Source organism: Pinus tabuliformis, chromosome 8 (assembly GCF_031772625.1).
Source record: "Pinus tabuliformis cultivar Carrire ecotype Pingquan chromosome 8, CPIR1, whole genome shotgun sequence".
NCBI classification, from domain to species: domain Eukaryota; kingdom Viridiplantae; phylum Streptophyta; class Pinopsida; order Pinales; family Pinaceae; genus Pinus; species Pinus tabuliformis.
Genome location: NC_142294.1, coordinates 787,793,564 through 787,813,260, shown reverse-complemented (window position 1 = coordinate 787,813,260; position 19,697 = coordinate 787,793,564). Strand labels below are relative to the sequence as shown.

At 38.7% G+C, this 19,697-nt stretch overlaps 1 protein-coding gene and 1 pseudogene across 1 annotated transcript; both read right to left on the bottom strand.

The window, feature by feature from the left end:
- Window positions 1-4,634: 4,634 nt before the first annotated feature.
- On the bottom strand, window positions 4,635-5,122 carry LOC149237938 (uncharacterized; annotated as a pseudogene).
- A 5,051-nt stretch (window positions 5,123-10,173) lies between these two features.
- Window positions 10,174-10,701, bottom strand: LOC149237937 (ethylene-responsive transcription factor 4-like). Its single transcript, XM_089369431.1, has one exon. It carries the CDS (start codon window positions 10,699-10,701, stop codon window positions 10,174-10,176), a length of 528 nt encoding a protein of 175 aa, XP_089225557.1.
- Window positions 10,702-19,697: the final 8,996 nt, after the last annotated feature.

The window sequence follows — 19,697 nt, the reverse complement described above, 5'->3', positions numbered from 1 at the left end:
ATTTAATTAATAAATTTAAATTACAAAAATTTATTCTATTTTTAAATTTAAAAAAAAATAAATTGAAATTTTATATAATTAAAAAAAATTAAATTTATTTAATTTTAAAATTTTAGTTTTTTAACTCGTTTAATAATTTATATATATCCATATGTCATCCATTTCTATTTATATAATTAAAATTCGATGAGTGTGGATTGGTTACACTCGCTTTACAAATAAAGAACACACAAGATCTCTTGTATCGGTTTTGTTTTTTTGTTTTTTTTTTCAAATGTAATGACGAAATGTCTGACTAAATTTATAAGTTTAGATAAAAAAGGCTTTACATAACAGAGTTTATATGCATAATATCATAATTTCATAAATGAATTATGAACATTTGGGATAATGTTATGTATAATATTTTAAAAAGGTTAAAATTGAAAATATTATTTTGTTGAAGGAAAAATGGTTTTGGAGTGTATTAATTTATTTTATTGAAAATATTATTTTGGTGAAGGAAAAATGGTTTGGAGTGTATTAATTTATTTTATTTATGCTTTAAGTGATATAAAATTTATGTATAATATTTTAAAAAGGTTAAAATTGAAAATATTATTTTGTTAAAGGAAAAATGGTCTTGCATTGTATTAATTTATTTTATTTATGCTTTAAGTGTATAAAATTTATTAATTTAATTTAGTTATCCATTTATAATAATTCAATATTAATATGTAAGAAAAATACATTATTTAAAACAAGGAGCCACTGCCGTGGCGGTAGTCCCTGCCGGGGTCTGCAGGGAACTTAGAGGACGTGCCAACCTTGCAGAAACCATATTTAACTTTGCCTTTGGATGAATGCCTATATAATCCGGTTAAAAGAGAAGAGATTCAAATACTAGTATTTGCTTCCAATTACTAACTCTACTAGCATCACGGAGGATAAGAGGGGTTGCCTTCCATCAAAGATCACATAATCATGGAAACTCATAGAGGGCTTACATTGTTTAATTACTCAGAGATATGGCAAAGATACAAATACAAAATTGACGTTATGAGAATATTCGCGGAAACCAAATAATCATGGAAACTCATAGAGGGCTTACATTGTTTAATTACTCAGAGATATGGCAAAGATACAAATACAAAATTGACATTATGAGAATATGCGTGGAAACCAAATAATCATGGACACTGATAGAGAGCTTACATTGTTTAATCACTATCACTCAGAGATATGGCAAAGATACAAATACAAAATTGACATTGTGAGAATATGTTGCAGAAACCTTGAAGGATAATAGGATAGGCCCCTGCATGCATGACATGCATTACTCTCAATTACTTGTTTATATCTATTAATTTTATATAAATCTACATCTAAATTTATTTATTTAAATAAAATAATAATAATATATTAATTTAATTTATTTAAATAAAATAATAAATGTATACCCATATAAATAATAATTGAAATAAATAGGGTAAAATAGTATTATAGTAAAAAAAGTTAGAGAACATTTTGAGTAAAACGTCCTGCATGCGTGCCCACTCTACTTGGAGTTCATATCATGCAACGTGGGGTCTGTAGCATGCTACGATACTCCCTCTAGGAAGTGCACAAGCAACTTTTTTGTTTCAAGTGGCACCTAACGAAATTTGGTAAATATGATGAACTTATTTGTTTATAAATTTGCGGCCCTGTACGCTCAGTTTTTCTCCCATAATTTTCATTCAGGTTTGCTTCGCTGGTAAAATCTTCTAAGGCATTGTTGTATTGAAAGGCGGTTTCCTCTATACAATGCAGGTACTCTGGAAAAGCTTCTCAGGCATTGTTGTATTGAAAGGAGATAACTCCAATCCCACGTTTGATATAGATATAGCTATAATGTAGACTGAGATTTTTGGTTCTTTTGAATTCTCTTGTGGATTTTTTGGCTTTTATTTGATTAAGGGTTTTCTTCATAATTTCAATTCTCCCCTTTTGTAGGGGACGACACCCACTTGCTCATGGCTACAAAACACCCACTTGCTCACCTAACTAGTGAGAGGATTTTCGTTGGATTTTCATTACCATACTTGGATTTGAAGGTAAAGTTTCTTCTTTTTTTTTGCCTACGATTTGTATTTGGAATAAGGTAAAATTTCTTTTTATTAGAGTTTTCATTTCTGAATACTAAAGTGACACTGCAGAATGAATGGTTGCTCTTGTCAAAGGCATTAAAAAATTTCTTGATCATTGTAGTTTTTGCATTATCTAGCAATGCATAGAGAGAGCCTCAGACATTGTTGTCTTTCCATGGCACAAGCTGCTAAAAAATATAATAAATGTATTTGTAAGAACACGGGAAAACATTTTCACATGTCACCACGAGTCAGCAACCATTAGAATTTGCAGTAAGATATAAACATACTAAGAGTTCTTAGTATGTAAAATAGCACAATGGCTTCACTATGGGTAGGAAAGCAACAACTACACTCATGAAGGTTGCAGCAATTCATTACAGTAAGGGAAAGAGGGAATACCTCTTTACAGGGAGAGGAGTGAAGGAAATAAGTACTTTGTTACAGAGAAGGAATATTGCGATAAAGACCTCAAATGATCTTTGTGTCTCACTCCCTAACAACTAACTCCCTCATACCTATAAATCCAATTGACTTGCCTCAACTTTTCATTGGTATGTATTTGTCTGTCTCAATTTTTCGCTTTTCTATGTTTTTTCATTATCTTTTGCTTGCATTATCTTGCTTGTATCTTGCTTGTATGTGCTTGTTGTCTTAGTTTGCATGTATTTATTCATAATTATCTAAATTTTGCATGTATTTATTCATAATTATCTAAATATACTAATACTATGGGGAAAACGATAGTTACTAATATTAAGGGAAAGCCAGCTGAAAATTGTGAAAACCTAAAAGAGTAAATTAACTATTTTATTTCAATTTTGTTTGAATTATTAACTTTAGTTATTATTATTTTTTTAATGTAATTTGACAGAATCAAAAAGTTTTATGCACTAGTAAGGACAAGTCAAACATGAAATTTATGTACTAGTAAGGACAAGTCAAACATGAAATTACAACATATCTATTGCCGAGAAGCAAATTGATTGATTATGATGAACTTAAATACGGCAAATTGATTGATTATGATGAACTTAAATACGGCAAATTGATTGATTATGATGAACTTAAATATCGATTTATTATGTGTAGGTTATTACTCTGTCTGATTATGATGAACTTAAATATCGATTTATTATGTGTAGGTTATTACTCTGTCTTTTTTTATTGTTAAAAACCGTTAATTAAAATCAAATAAAAATATAACTCCCATAATATTTTAAATAAAATGAAAATATACCTACCAGACATAAGGTTAAAAAACAATACCTAATAGATAGATTGTAATGACACAACCCTACCCTAACCTAACCTGGACTACAATGACAATTTCAAATTTGGTTTTGCTTAATAAACACCATTTAAACTTAAACCTCAGGTTGTGAAACAATTGTATTATATACAAAAATATGTAATGCAGTACACCATAATTTAAAATTAACGAACCATGTGCATTTTAAAAAATGCATATAATCAAATCGATGATTTCCTAATGGTTTGGAATGTAACGGTATTCGCAGAAAACCTACAGCGAATGTTTATGAGGCAACTATCAAATGAGTTGAAACTGAAGGCGAAACACGTCGCGGCAAAAACATCATCCACGGCCGAAACAAGATGAAGCTCAAATGAAAATCATTTTTTAAGGATAGCTGACGGAGAGAAAAGCAAAAACAGTTAGAAAAAGAAAGAAAAACAATTTGTAACGGTTAGAAATCAAGAAAAGCAATTTTTAATGATACCTAATAGGAGAAAATCAAGAAAAGTTAGAAAAAGAAGGAAAAGCAATTTATAAAAATAGTTGAGAAGTTAGAGAAAGAAAGAAAAACAATTTATAAAAATAGTTGACAGATAGAGAAGCAATAAAAGCGATTCGTATCTCCACTTTGTCACGATTGTCAAACCATTGTTTTGTGTTGTGTTGGAAGGGCTCCACACATCCGAGATTGAGTCCGCATTGGTCCCGAGAGGGAGGAGGAGGGCGGCCTTCAGGGGAAACGGAATTGGACCTCTGCTCTACTCTCGAACCACCTCTGCTGGGAAAATGGAATTGGACCTCTGCTCAGCTCGCGAACCACCTCTGGATGAAATTGACCAATCCAGAGGTCCTCTGCTCCGCTCGCTTCTATCTCGTGCTTCCAAGTATGTATGCTTCTGTCTCGTGCATACAATTATTTTTAATTTTTGTATGCTTCTAATTTCTTTGAATCAATGAATTATATCTACCAACGAGAAGGAAAATACATGAATTATGCCCGACTTACCAGATTCTTCTCCACTGTCTTTGAATCATTCAATTATTGTACAAATGCATTATATGTAAAGACTACAAGGAAAATATAAATGCATTATATGTACAGACTACAAGGAAAATATATGCCTAATTTACTTATCAATTTCTGTTTCAGAATGTATGAACTGTGCTAACTTACCATTTTTTCTTTTGTGAAACAGTTTGATAGGGTCTTATTTCTTCTCTGCGACAACGTCATTTCTTCTTCGGAGCAGTCGCTCTTTGGTGTAGGGTTATTTCTTCCATTCTTTGGTTCTTTGGTACACGGTTGTTCCGCTCTTTACTTTGGTGCACTGCTTTCTTTCATTCTTTGGTACAAAGTCGTTACGTTCTTTACTTTCTTTCACTCCTATTGAACTGTCAAACCATAATAGCTTGTTGGCCTTGGTGAAACCGATCCCTCTGGAGGTCCCGAAGATGTCGTCCTCCACCTTAGGCTTCTCCTCGCACACCGCCACCCGACCTGCCCTCCCCTTCTTGGACGAGGCGACTACCTTTTCTTTGCGCCGGAACAACGCCACCATCTTTGCAGTGCGAGCCTTGAGCCCCTAGCATTGCTGCTCCGTAGCTCTCCTAACGGTGCCCATGATAACTCAGCAGCATTTGGCAGCCGAATCTTGAGGCCCCCCACAACGGGCAATGCGGGCCGCTGGCTGAACCCTGCTATTCCTCCTACATAACTGGCCGTAACACCTCTACATGGGAGAACCGACTGCGCCATTGTGATGTTAACTAAAGACACAGATCAGTGTAGTGAACCATATTAAACTGTCAAACCATAATGTAAAGCAGTGGAATGGATAGGTTCCTTGCTTTGCTACACTCCTATCAAACTGTAAATCAAAGCAGTAGATTAGAAGCAAATGGGTGGTGAAGCAGGTATGTTAGAGACCAGTGGTGAAGTTGATTAGAGACAAGTGTTGTGCCAGGCTCCATGGTGTGTCAAAGAGCTATCATGCACATAGCAGAAGGCTAACATGCAAGAGTTTTTCTCTGCTGCGGGGCACGATTTAACATGAAATTTGTGTAATACACATGACATCAAAGTTTGGTTAAAGTTTCTCTCTATTAATACACAGACATCAAACTTTAACAAAAGTTAAGTGCCTCCCTTTACTTTTGTTTTCCTTTCAGACTTTGGATAAAAATTCTTTGGATCTCTAACATTGCCTCGGGACATGTGAGGTTTCCAATAAGAGGTCAAATGCTAAACTTTGGTTAAATTTTTTGTGAAGCCAAATTGCCAGCGGAAACTTTCGTTAAATTTGGTAAGAAGAAAAAATGTTGCGCAAAAGAATCGATTAATGGGCAGTGGACGACCAAAAACTTAGGACAAACTAACTTATGTTCAGCTCGGAATGTCTTGAAACTTGCGAAGCCGGCGATAAGACCTTCAACTTTGTTGCCCAATCAGAAATTAGATAATAACATTTATATTATTTTTTAATATGAAAACTTTGGTTAAAATCGTGATGAACATCAATATTCTTGGTCAAACACAGGATTAATACCCGGTCAATAGCTAGTGGTTTATATATATATATATATATATATATATATATATATATATAAGTTGCATCTTGATTTTAGAATATTAATTTGTTTTTGTTTTTATTTTTGTTTTGTTTTGTTTTTCAATTATTTTGAAGACCATAAAATTTTAGTTTTTTTTTTTTTTAATATTTCGTGAAATATAAGATTTTAGTTAATTAATAACAATTTAAGGCCTTACTCTACGACCAGGTGTTGAGTGTAAATAGTATTTGCAAAAAAATAACCCTTATGAAGATAGCTTAAATTATCTCTAATTTTATAATTTTGATTTTTTTAGATAATCACAATTAAAATTTATTTATATAATTTTTGGAAAAAAATTATTATTATTATTTTTTAAAATTGTATTTTTAAATACATAAAATAAATAATCGAATTCAAGCTTATGTGATCCATAATATGTTAATTTACGAAGATTTTTGGAAAAAAATCACATTTTCACTATTTGGTTGACGCGTTTGGAACCAGGAGTGTGGTTCATCCTCAGGACAAGATGAAGAGACCGATCTCTGAATAAGGTTAAATAGGAAGCTAGGAAAACAGTTAGATTTGACGAGAGAGGGAAAATTATATTATTTATTGATTAAATTATATATTTATTTATTTATACATTATTATAATTTAACCAAACGACTATATTTGATAAGGGGAGGGAATTATTTATTCCGTTTAAATAAGTTTTTTTAATTAAATAATTGATTCATTCATTTCCTTACTTAATTACTTATTAATCCTATACAAATAATATTTCTTTGAAAAAAAAATCATTTCCAATATTTAAATAATTAAAAATTATTTATTTATTTAATTAAATAATTTATTCATTCATTTCCTTATTTAATTACTTATTAACCTTATATAAATAATATTTCTTTGATAAAAAAAGAGAGGATAATGAATAAATAAAAATGATCCTAATAGAAATTAAATGGTGAAGGTAAAAACTAAATAAATAATTAAATGGAAATAGATATTAAGAGGGAACCAATAAAATATTATAACAAGGGAAAATATATATAAAATATTATAACAAGGGAAAATATATATAAAATATTATAACAAGGGAAAATATATATAAAATATTATAACAAGGGAATATATATATATATATATATATATATATCAGGAAATGAATGAATAAATTATTTATTTATTTTTATTATTATTATTTTTTTTCTCGTTAAGACTATGCTATTCTATTATATACATTAAAAGGAAAACAGTTACAGTCATGAGTTCATATTGCCAGAGGCCGAGGATGGCACTCTGGACTTACAGTGATAAAAAAAAACCACCCAAACAGGGTCCACACAACTAAGACTGAATACCCGCGCAGGGGCCCTATCATGGAGACAAGTCACCCGCGCAGGGGCAGCGTCATTGATACAAAACACCCTCGCAGGGGCGCTACCATTGTGACAGATTGCCCACGCAAAGGCTTTCAACCATTGAGGAACAGTGAGAGCAAAAATAGTCATCCCATTCAGGGGCATAGACGAGAAAAAGAAAACCTTCAACCATATCCCTCGCAGGGGCGTAGACAGACATTGAACTATATAATTCTCGAACCAAATAAAGACATTCAAGACATACAGTGAGCCGTTGTGGCGATTCATAGCAAAACCAGAGCATCGTCTGAAGGGAAGAGACTGAGCGAGCGGACGACTATTCGTCCGGCTCCTCTTCATAGATCCAGCACATACCTTCCGGGGGGGCCCCAATCGACCTTGGCTTTCTCTGACAAAGGCGCTTCCTGAGTCGTAGGTGGGTCGATGTTCGGCTTTGGGCGATCCTCTGGCAGACCCTCAGCGGCCCTGGAGCTTTCAGCCAGATGAAACCGTGAGCGGGGTGGCTCCCCGCCTTCCTCCTTCGGTTCTTCCAAAAAAAGGACCGAAACATGGGCGTTAATACAAGAATTGCCCTGGGCATTGCTGAAGGAGAAGACCGCAGTTCCAAACGCAGGAAGTGGATTAGAGCCCGAATCAGGATTGCCCGAATCCATGAACTGGCTCGCCTGGATGGGATGAGCCTCTGCAACTTGGTGGCATAGACAGCGGCAGCAGCGAGAGGGGGCATTAGCGACTGAGGGACGTGAGGATCCGCCTCTGCTAGAGCCTCGACGGCTGATGAGGCGCTGTCGTGGCTTGACCATGATGTCGTTGAAAGCAGGAAAGCGGAACAGAGCAGGGTAAGATGAGGAGGAAGGCGTGAAACAACCGTCACCCACCCTTGTAGACTTGATACCACCCTCAATTGCCAGAGGGGCGCCTTGAACCTTAGCTCTGAGAGCCGACAGCCATACTCCCAATTCCAAAATCTGAGTTCGACCCAATGCATGATTTTCCATACCCCCATCATTCTTATGCTCCTCTGCATTGTCTCGATCCTCGTATGCCATAACTGCACACTGCAATTGTAATTGAAGCCTGGACAAGGCAGTGAAGTGCCGTCCTTTCTCGCTCCAGCACTCACGCTTGCAATCCCTGACGGCGGATTGCAGTAAATGCCCTTCTTATGCTTGGGGTCGCCCATGGTGACCAGGTGGCATTCCAATCTCCTCGGTCGTGTCACCCGCATCCGGGGATTTATTTTTATTATTATTATTATTATTATTATTTTTATTTATTTATTTATTTATTTTTTTTTTTTTCTTTTGAATAAAGACTAATTCTATTAAGATTAAAAAAGTATAGTACAATCAAGCTTGCATGCAAGCGAAGCAGAGAAGCAAGGGAGCCGAAGGTGAAAGGCTATCCACCTCGCTCCATAGAGACAAACAAGGAAAGGGCCATAGAAAACACGAGAATACAAAAAGCTAGAACTAAGCAGAGAGATCTACCCTGAGAGGGCAGTTACTACCACACGACATTTTTTGCCTTTTGTCTTGCTTACTTTGACCCATCTAGAGGAGTTTGGCTGAGCCGTAACAAGTTGCAGACTATTCTGCCTTGGCGGTGGAATATCCTTATCAGAGTCTGAGGACGAAGATAAATGAGAACGTTTCTGAGAGATCTGAGGGGTGGAGGGGTTTTCCAGACCGACTGAGGGAGCGTCCAGTGGAATCTCAACATTTTTCCCATCTGCTACAATTTCTTCCTCATCTGAACTAGAGGAATTTGTATCGTCCATAGGAGGGGGAGGCACACATGGATTCCAGCCTTTGGATTTGGGTTTGCGATTCATATTCTTATTTTTGTCGAGGAACTGGGTACAGGAACTCTAGAGGTGCCCTGTTTGATGACAATGGCGGCAACGGAAGGCTGTATTCTCGTAATCCAAGGTTTGAGTCCAGTGGAAATCGCCAAACTTGAGGTTAATCTGATCCGACAGTCCTTTGCTAATATCTATTTCTACACAAATTCTGCCGTAGGTGTAGAGACCATTTTCCTTTCGTGAAGAATCTACAGCCAGGTAGCGTCCTAAAGTGTCTGCAATAGCTAAGAAGACAGAGATATGCCATAGATGCACCGGAAGATTCGGGAGACTGACCCAAATGGGAATCTTGGTGATGACAGTTGTAGAAGGGTCGAAGTCTGGAAACCAGGGGGTGAGAAAAAGCCCAGCCGAGCCCCAGAACCAAGGGCCTCCCGTTAAGGCCTTCTGGTAATATACTTTTAAGTCAAAAGCCACAATCAAGAATCCTTTTGAACATAAGTAGATCTCACTTTTTTTAGTCCAATTGGTATGGATCCATTGGTATAGATCTGATGTGTGAGGCCAGAGCCCATTAAATCTGCATATGAGTGCGGATTCTACAAAAAGCTGATAGCAATCGTTAATCCCAGGATGAGAGAGATTGATGGAAGGAATTTCCTCTAATTTGTCTACCAAAAAAGGCTTTGGAGCCCCAGATGGTTGGGCTGCTTTCTCGGTGGGCTACGGTTGGGAAACGTCTTTGCGGATTGCATCTTTATAAGAGAAAGAAGGGGCATAGGAGGTTTGCCTAAAGGAACCACCTCTTAAACGAAAGGTAGCCACAATAGAAGCGTCCTTATGAATGCTGTAAGAGAGAGGAAGGGGATTCATAAGTTGCTTACCCTTATATAGCAATCTGAGGTAAGAGGAGGGGATCCCCAGCCGGTGTTCAAGTTTTTGCAAAAGATCCTACACGAGATCTATTGCACGTACCCATAGCATTTTCGTTTTGCCTGAGAGATTGACTTGGATCTGAAATGCATGTGTTTCTTCATGCAAATCTGGTTAGTTCAAGAAAGGAAGCTACTTCCAACCAACAACAGACAGATCCAAGTCTAGATTCGCCAGTCTTTGAGCAATGACTAGAGCTAGACGAGGGGCAACGTTCCCGATATTAACGCAAGTGGAAGCCTGAACATCAGGGGACGGAAGAACTGGAACGCCCGGCTCTTGCTTGGTACACAAACCAGGCCGCGGTAGAGGGTCTCGTATCTGAGCAGAGACGCCATTGTTCAACAGGGGCTTACTGTTGTGGAGTGGGGAGGGGCCAAAAATGGTCTTCGCCTTGGCGCCGTGGAGATTCCGGGCAGCATTATCGTAAGCTAGGGCAGCTTCTTCGGCAGTGTCAAAAGTGCCGAGCCAGACTCTGGTTTTCTTCAAGGGATCTCTAATTTCCGCCACGAATCTCCCCCATGGCCTTTTCCTCACGCCTCTGAAATGCTTTTCCTTCACGGCCGACGAAGCTTCCTGCACACAGACTCCTATTTCGCGTAGCGCAACCCAACCGGTCACCACATCCACCACAGCGGTAGCTAGGGTTTTCATTTCCATTATCGGTAGCTTTGGATAATAAATTATTTAATTAAACAAATAAATAATTTTTAATTATGCGAAAACTTCATGGGAACTTTTAGGCTAAATTTTCCTCTAATGTCTTCGTGGCTGAGACCAAGAGGCAGTGTTGGTGGACCTTTAGTGGAGGAGGAAGCGATGATGGAAGGGACCTGTGATATGATGTGATAGAAGGTTTTAGTGACCGAGGGCACTAAACCTGGTTGAGTACGAGGATGTGATGATCGAAGTTGTGATGAGTCTACTAAGATGAACAACATGGGCAGCTAGAGTCATGGACATCGAGTTGGGTAGGTAGAGCATAGAAAACTTCTTACATGGACACTATGCAGGAGAAATGATAGAGATGTCACTTATGAGCATCCAAGGAGGAGTGCCAAGGTAGGGATGTTGCGCGGATGGACTTGCTGATGCAACATGGAGATATTCTACAGATGAACCGCTGGGGTTGTTGTGCACATTTGTACAACAGGGCCATGGTTGTTTTATGGGCAACCGATGATAGTATTTATACCATGTTACACGATAATTTGTCACTGTTTGTCACCGTCCTTGTTACCCCTCTCCCGCACACTGGAAGACTCATTCCGGGACCTGTGAGAAGTGACATGACCTGAAACCACTTGCATTATATTCCTCTAAGTATGAGCTTCATATGCCCTGAAGACATCTCCTGCAGAATACCCATAAAAAGACCTATTTTTGCATTGGCGCGGTTCCACAGTGTACTACCCGCGCCAATGGGGGAAATCCTCTAAAGAGGGCGCGCCATTGGCGCTCTGTCTCAGAGTCGCACTCGCGCCAACCGAGTTGAGTAAATTTTTTAACAAACAAACTCCCGAAGGTTCTCCCTAACCCATTCATCAACTGAATCTATGTTGAGCTAGGATGGTTTTGGCTTCGAATCTCCATAGAAGGGAAGTGGTTTTCCACCTTTCATGGAAGCTTCTAAGTGATAAAGCCAATCCCATTGAAATTGTGAGTGATCTTATCTCCTTCCCCTCTATCTATAAAAGCTTGTCTCTATGCCTTGAGCAAGCTAGTTCCAACATAGTGCTAGTGATAGAGAATTCCAGGAGTTCAAGAGATTGAAGCTGCAAGAGCCTTCTTTGCACCCATAAGGCCAAATCTAAGTGAGGAGATTCTTGTCACCAAAGAGAGAGAGGTTTGTTTCCCATCCCAACAAGCTTTGCAAGACTTGTGTAGCTGATCACCCAGCCAAACGAGGATTTGACGTCAGAACTATGGTTGTATTCTTCTTTGTTATTTATCAATAATAGATGACTATCATTATGGTTCCACTCTCGTTGTCCTTTGTAATGATTGATGTTGAGTTATATCCTTTCTAACTGATATATAATTGCATCTATTGGATTTTATGCTTGTATTTGCGTTGTTCTTTGCATGTGCAGGTGTCCAATCACGGAGATCGTGGGGATCGTGACCGGCCGAAGCAAAGGAACGAGAGCGACGTCGCTTCTATGAATAATAGCGTTGGAATCCAAGTAGGTTCTCATCATCCACCTTTAATTTTCAATTAGGAACTTGCGTGATAGCATTGTTTGATTGTTGCTAGACGAATAATAGCGTTGGAATCCAAGTAGGTTCTCATCATCCACCTTTAATTTGCAATTAGGAACTTGCATGATAGCATTGTTTGATTGTTGCTAGACCCGGTCTCGGCTAGTAGGGATCGTCTCTGTCCGCAGAGAGGATTTACCTCCACAACATACCACATGGAGGGTAGAGACATCTTGTGATGGTACTTGAGACTGAGACGTGTATGCTTGTTGAAGTGTTGGATGGAGATGGATCATGGGAGCTCATGTTGACTTGAGAGAGTTGCAGCTACCAGAGAATTCATATTATGGTGGTCTTGGAGTATCTGGTTTGCTGAGGAGCTGAGATCAGAGGTGTACTTAACTTTGATGTAGTATGGGATGCATACCTTGGGACACATTTATGGGGTGTGTTCGTGAGGAGTGACTTGATGTATATGATAAAGACGAGACACTTTGGAGTTGATGGAGCTACAATGGTAGAGATGCCTTAGTGGTAGCACTTGGGCATGGGTTGAGTTGATGAGACTTAACCACTTTTGATAGACACGATGATTGATTGGTTTATGACCTTGGACAACAAATGGATAGGATGATGAGGTAGGTGTAAACTTGCCCCTTTGATAGATTTGATGGTTGGCATTTTGCAAATGAGATTGAGGTTTCTTCATGGACCTAGATATGGCACATGGAAAGTTGGATTGATGGGAGGAGCTCTTGACTGATTTGAGGAGAGAAGCCTCTCACACATGGATGTTGATGCTTAGATGGATGTTACTACTTGGTACATTACCAACGCACATGAACATTAGCATTGATGACAACATGTTGGAGATGAGATGGAGACTAATTCATGGACTTGAGCATGGCTTAGTTTACATTTGGATAGAGATGGGATGGATTCTTGATCGAGCTAATGTTGTGACATGATGTTGGGGAAACAATTGATGATTGCATGAGGAGGTGCATTCTCATGGATTGGATGATGGTTGGACTTGCCATCCAACTAGTTCGATTTGTGGGAGCCGACAATGTACTAAGATGTGTTTGAGTTGAGTTGAAGAATCATGGCCGAAGTTCACACGATGATGACACATGGTGAGTCCACATGATATATGTTGTAGTGAGAGAATTTACCTTAATTTGGAGGGACCATCCTTCCACAGTGGAACAACATGTGGAGATTGCAACGGATGTGGTTGATGATCATGGATTGAGGAGACTTTCCCGTTTATGGAGTCATGAACCTTGATGGAGGTTTATGTGATGATGAGCAGAGTTAGGTAGCATAGATATTTGATGTTGGAGCTAGCAAAACTTTGCAACATTTTGATGATGATGGTTTTGTCGAGGACGATAACCTTATTTAGAGTGGGGGAGGATGTCAGCGCTTGAGTTGGGTAGACGTGCAACAAATTTGTGATGGGTGCACCCATGCTGACCAAATCAGGTGGAGAGTGCGCAGTGGAGGCGACTTGAAATGACTTTGGGTTAAGTGCGATGGGTGAACGCACTTATAGCGGGCGCGCCCATGTTGGGCGATCGCCCACCCATTGCGATGAGTGACTGGTTGGAGAAGTACGAAGAGATTTCGGTGAGATGTGTTGTTCGTGGTAGTGTCAGTATCTTCATCCCTCCATCAGTGATCAAAATTCTCTTGTTGCATTGCATTTTAGGCGTCTCATCTGATCAGCTGCATTCCATTAGGATCATGGATCATCTGATGGTAGTGGCTTATTATCAATTTTCCCTCATGATCTTTACCTACTAACCTATTTTCACAAATTCAAGTCATTTACAGTCATTTTCTGTCTTTACATTTGCAAAAGCCATTTTTTGGGTTTTAGGTTTCATTAGGTCTAGGTTTTGTCATTAAAGTCTTGTAAAAGCTCAATAATGGTCAACAGGCACATGAGGAGGTCAAATAAAGTCTCAACATCAAAATTTTTAATAATCACATGCTCAGTGATTGATTTTTCCTCAAAACCCTGTTTTGAGGAAAAACATAGTTTTTCTTCTATGTATATAAATTTCATGTAATTTTATTCTTCCTATATGTATTAAGTCTAGAAATACAACCCTGGTCACCTTTCCAAGCTCCTGCACTCCAGCTCCTGCAAAAGAGTCAGAAATTCAAAGCATTAGTCCATCAAAAGTAAAAAAATCAAGTTAAACTGCCAAAACAGAGTTTTAAAAGACAAAGTGAAAAACAAACATTAGAAAGTGGGTTATTTTTAAGTGAAAAATTAAAGTCACTTGTATATAGGTTTCCCATTGTGTAAATACATCATTTGTGTGCCAAAGAGAGAGTGAACAAGCAAAAATCACGTTTGGAGAAGAAGGAAGGCAATTTGCAGCAAAATTTTCTCAGTCTATTTGGCACGGCGCACCTGGGTTGGGGTGCGGCGCACCTGGTTGGCGCGGCGCACTTTGGTTGAGGCGCATCGCACCTGGTCGGAGCGGCGCACAGAGTGCAAATTTAACACTGGCAAGTGAACGGGCACGGCACACCTGTTAGTGGGCACGGTGCACTTGCCTTTCAAGACCGAATTATGTCCAATCGACCTCATCTAGCCTCCAAACCTTGCAAAGTTCATTCAACAAGTAAGTGAAACATCCTAAAGTTCCTTTGCAAGAGATTTTCTCCTCTTTCATAGTGTGTAAATTGGTGAAAGATAAAACCTTAACTACTGCACAGTTTCATTGAAAAAACTGTCTAGGGTTTTGAGAGTTGTAATTTTTGCTGTTGCTCCCTGCAATTATTTTCACATTCCTCCACTACACTCCCCTCATTTCATATCCCTTACCCCTCTCTCAATCAAATTCATCCTACCCCCCTATCCCCAAAACCCTAAAACCCTAAAACCCTACACCTAATTCCCACTATTCCCCAAACCCTAATCTTCATTTCCCAAACCCTATCATTCCCTAATAACCCTACAACCAGCATCAAAACCCTCCTTTCCACTTATACTATCAGTCAAACCATCAAATCCTCAAGAATAAAACAACAGTCACCTATTCTTGAGAAAATCTCTTCATACTCATCATTCCACACTCCACATTTGCAAGCATGGAAACAGATTCAGCATATGAGAGGGATGATGAAACTGTCAGTGATTCTTCCCAAGAGGTTCATGTCACCATTCAGCTGAGTGTACCATCATTCATAGGGTTTTCATCATCATGTCAGGTTCCAATGGGTCATTTTACACCTTGTTCATGCTTCAGTTGTGCCTAGGTAAGGTTCATTTCCCTCTCTTAGGTTTTGAAGGTAATTTCTCTTGGATGGTCAAATCATCAACAAAACTTGTATCCTGATGTTCATACACCTTCCCCTATCCTTAATGTACCTCATTAAACACTTCCCATCACTGATATCCCTCAAATTCCTCATTTTCACACAAACCCTAGTTTCTTGCTATAATTTGGCAATTTTCTAGGCTAGGCCTGTGTTTTGCCCTTTTGGACCCCTTCCCCTCACTAAATATTTGAAATTCCACTTTTCCCTAATTCCTAACATCCCTCCATACTTCCCTAAATTTTCTCAAGAATTTATAAGCCCCTTATCCCTTTCATTTCACTTCATTTTGACAAATCCCCTATTCCACACATCGGGATAGGTTTTACTCAAATTATGTTTCTAAGCAAGAAAAAATGAATTTGGAAATAGTAAGAGATGTTTTTGTCCATAATAGGCCAAGGAATAAAAAACTCCTTCACTTTTTACACAGGTGTCATGGTTTTAGAGAAATTTCAAAAATACAGTTGCCTCAAGAGAATTGATGCACCTCTGAAGTGACCTTGGGAAAATCAAGATTTCTCCTAGCTTTGTTGGCCAAATGACTTGCTTGATGAGTCACATGATAAATAGACATAAGGATATTTCCAATGAGCTATCATGAGCTCAATTTGGAGTTGAGGAAGACCTTCAAAAGTTGACTACAACAGCACTCTGCCTTTAGACAGCCTCATTTTGCACATTTTGACCAGTCTTGGGAGATTTGACTTTTGATAGGGCAAATGAACTCCAAATTGCAAAATTCAAGTTGTGTTGGAACGTAGACTCAATAATATTTCCAACGAGCTATTGTGCACCCAATTTGGACATAGGGAAGGCTTCCAAAACTTCATCAAAAAACTGCACTACGCACAGAATCAGTGGCGCTACGCATATAAATTTTTAACACAGGCTTTTCCAACAGGTGCGTAGCGCCACCTGGTGCTCGCTTTTGACAGGGACCTCCTTTTGAAGAAAAATTGGAATTTTTGGATTCCTTATGAAAAGTTATGCATGCCCAGAAATTACTAGGAAATTTTGACAAGTTTTGGGTCACCTAAAGGGCCAAAAACACCTCAAAAATGCCCTCTCTGCCACTTTTTGGCCACACAGGAAGTAGTCTTGGGATATTGCAATTTGTGAGGGGGCAAATGGACTCGAAATCATAAAATTCAAGCTGTTCCAGAAAGTAGACTCACAGGGCTTTCCAACGAGCTATCCTACACCTGATTTGGACCTCGGGAAGCCTTCCAAAAGCAGCTTGGAAAAAGCACTATGCACAGAAAAAATGGTGCTACGCATAGGATGAAAAAGTGCCAATTTTGCCTGTTTGCTCAGAATTTCGCCTAGTTTTCTTCTAGTTTGACTTTTTATCTCTCATGGTCAAACTAATGATGTAAATTGATGTAACTTGATGGAATTTGATGTAAAAATAATGAAAATTCACTCATGGAGGTAGATACATCATGAAAAGGTGGTTTTGAACTGAATGAATTAGTTTCCTAGGTTTTAGAGGCAAGATGTTCCATTTCCTACTTTTTAGTTCTTAGTTTATATCTTGTTGAAACAACTCCTAAACTCATGAATTCGACCCTAAAGGCTAGCATGAGTTGTTTTTTGCCTATATCTAGTACTTTTTTAGTCATTTGTAAAGGTTGGACTCTTGTGAATGCTTTGAACACTATTGTACATCATCTCTGCAATTTGGCAAGGAAATAGACCTGGGTTTGCAGCATTTTGTGGGATTCTTGTGGCAAGGTGACTTATTATTGTTTTTCCTTCTGTGATTGAAGTTATCATATGTTTATGTGTGCCATTATCTCTCTCTTTTCTGCTTAACTAAATGAATCAAGTATAAAGGTGGAAATCATTGATGTTGCAGTGCTCTACCTTAGGGTTTCATTAGTTTTACATGTTTTCTATTGTTTGAAGAGGACTCATGACACTTTCATGCCCTCTCCAACTCCTCACTAGTCTTAAGACTCTCTATTTCACTTAATTCAAGGTACTAAAGCACTTGCTTACCTCGCCCCACAGAAACCTCTGCAAAACTGAGATCATTCCTCGGACCCAAAACTGTCTTTCACATCTGATCCAACAAACCACCATTAAACTCAATCAAACTCCTCTGAGTATATACCTAGCCTTAAATTAGTATTTATATCAGTGATCTCAAGCTTTATTGGCCATATTTTCCTAAGATTGACAAGGAGAGAGCCCTCTCCCGACCTGGTAGGGCCAGCTACCATGTTAAGTGTGGTTTGATGTTACCCTAGACCTGCCTTTCTTAGCCTGAGGTAGATTTAGGCCCTAACAGTGCGATCTCCAGATGTGCAATGAGTTGGCGTGTTGGGTGAAGGGAATGTTGGGAGACCCAAGTTGGGCACCTGGGTGAGTGCGTGTCCGAGGTATTCAACACGACTGATTTTGAGAAGCACGTGTGCGGCTGAAGTATGGGTTAGTGAACGGGTGAAGGCAGCGAACTTATACGACGAGTCAACGGCATAGTTATTTGGTTGGGCTGACATACTTAGTGATGTGCAGGATGACGCATGAATGTACACTTGGGACGATGTGTGGGGAGGTGAAGTGACATGACACTTGGATATTTTCCATGGCATATGGAAAATATAAATAAGAAGGGAGTTCGAGTCATTTGAAAATCAAGCTTGACCGAGGAGATTTTGCAGAACAAGTGCAAGTGGGTGAGTTGAGTGAGGAAAGAGAAGTAAAGGCTGCGGGGAAATAAGGGTCAAAGCATTGAGCTTGCAAGGAGGCTGGGTCAGTTTTACACAACGCATTCTGCAGGAGGGTCGGGTTGGGTGGATAGGCTACACGACGTGCAAGCCATGTGCCCGCGCCGATGAGTGAGCTGAATGGGAGGACTGCGGATAGTTTGGTGGATGGTATGAATGAGTCACGGTTTGACAATGGGTTGAGTTGTGATAAGTGTGGGCTGCGTATAGAATGGGTGGACAACATGGTAGCATTACCCGAAGCCAAATGTCATGCACAAAATTCAGGCATGGCTGAATGAAGGCAACATGAGTTATGTCGATGAAGGATTTTGGTTTCTGGTATGGGCAAGTGATTGCACAAGTTGCACAACTTGGGCACGGTTGCCCGGTGCACATTTGGAAAAAATTTCAAGTGTGTAGACCAAATGGTTGGCTACACAACTTGACTGTAAAATAGTGTATTTGTAAATTATTGAAGTTTATTTATAAACTGATTGGGTAGAATTTACGGGAGTTTCCCCTCCTAAGTATGTATGGGCATACTTGTGATGTTGATTTTATTTCTGCTGCATAATGATAAAAGATAATTGAATAAAATAATTTATGAAAGTTTATTTCGCTACATTATTGTGAACACTTGTTTAGAAAATTGACTAAGTGTTGAAGTAGGCGTAGGCTGTGTACTCTAGTATTGGTTAAAAAAAAAGTATAGAAGTGCCGCACCTACCTATGTGTTGTTCGAAGACTACCACCGAGATAGGTGCGTGAAAACCGTGGACGTTGTGCGCACTGGCGAGATTTCGCGTTAAGTTCAACTACTCTCACATGGATTACGCCTAACACTTCAATACTTAGCCAATTATTCAAGTTCTGCTTTACTTCTTATTCATTTACTCATAAACATTCAATCTTCAACAATTATGCAATGTACAATATCACAAATTTACTATAAACAACAAAATCCATAAACAATATGCAATGAACTAGAATGATGAGCTAAGTATAATGGGAGGGGGAACTCCCAACAATTCCCCAAACTTATTTTATTATTTACAATTCTGAAAATACATTGTACAACAACAAGTGCGAGTAAGGTTGGGTCGAACCCCAAAGGTTCGTTGCCACAACATTTGGGCAACCAAAGTTACAACATTTCTTTATAGCCAAGCAAGGGAACCCTGTAGCTCGCCCTACCCACTAACCCAACAACACCTTGTCGGATGACTGCATAGCTTGCCCTAAGCGAGCGCATGCCCCTGCTCCTATTTGTATATTCACTGCCTCAAAAACTTTGTGATATTGTAGACCTTCGCCTTGCAAACTTATCCTACAAAGTCTTGCTTCCTTCCTTGCCCAAATGCCAAGCTCCCTTACTTATATGCATTTTATCATTTTGGT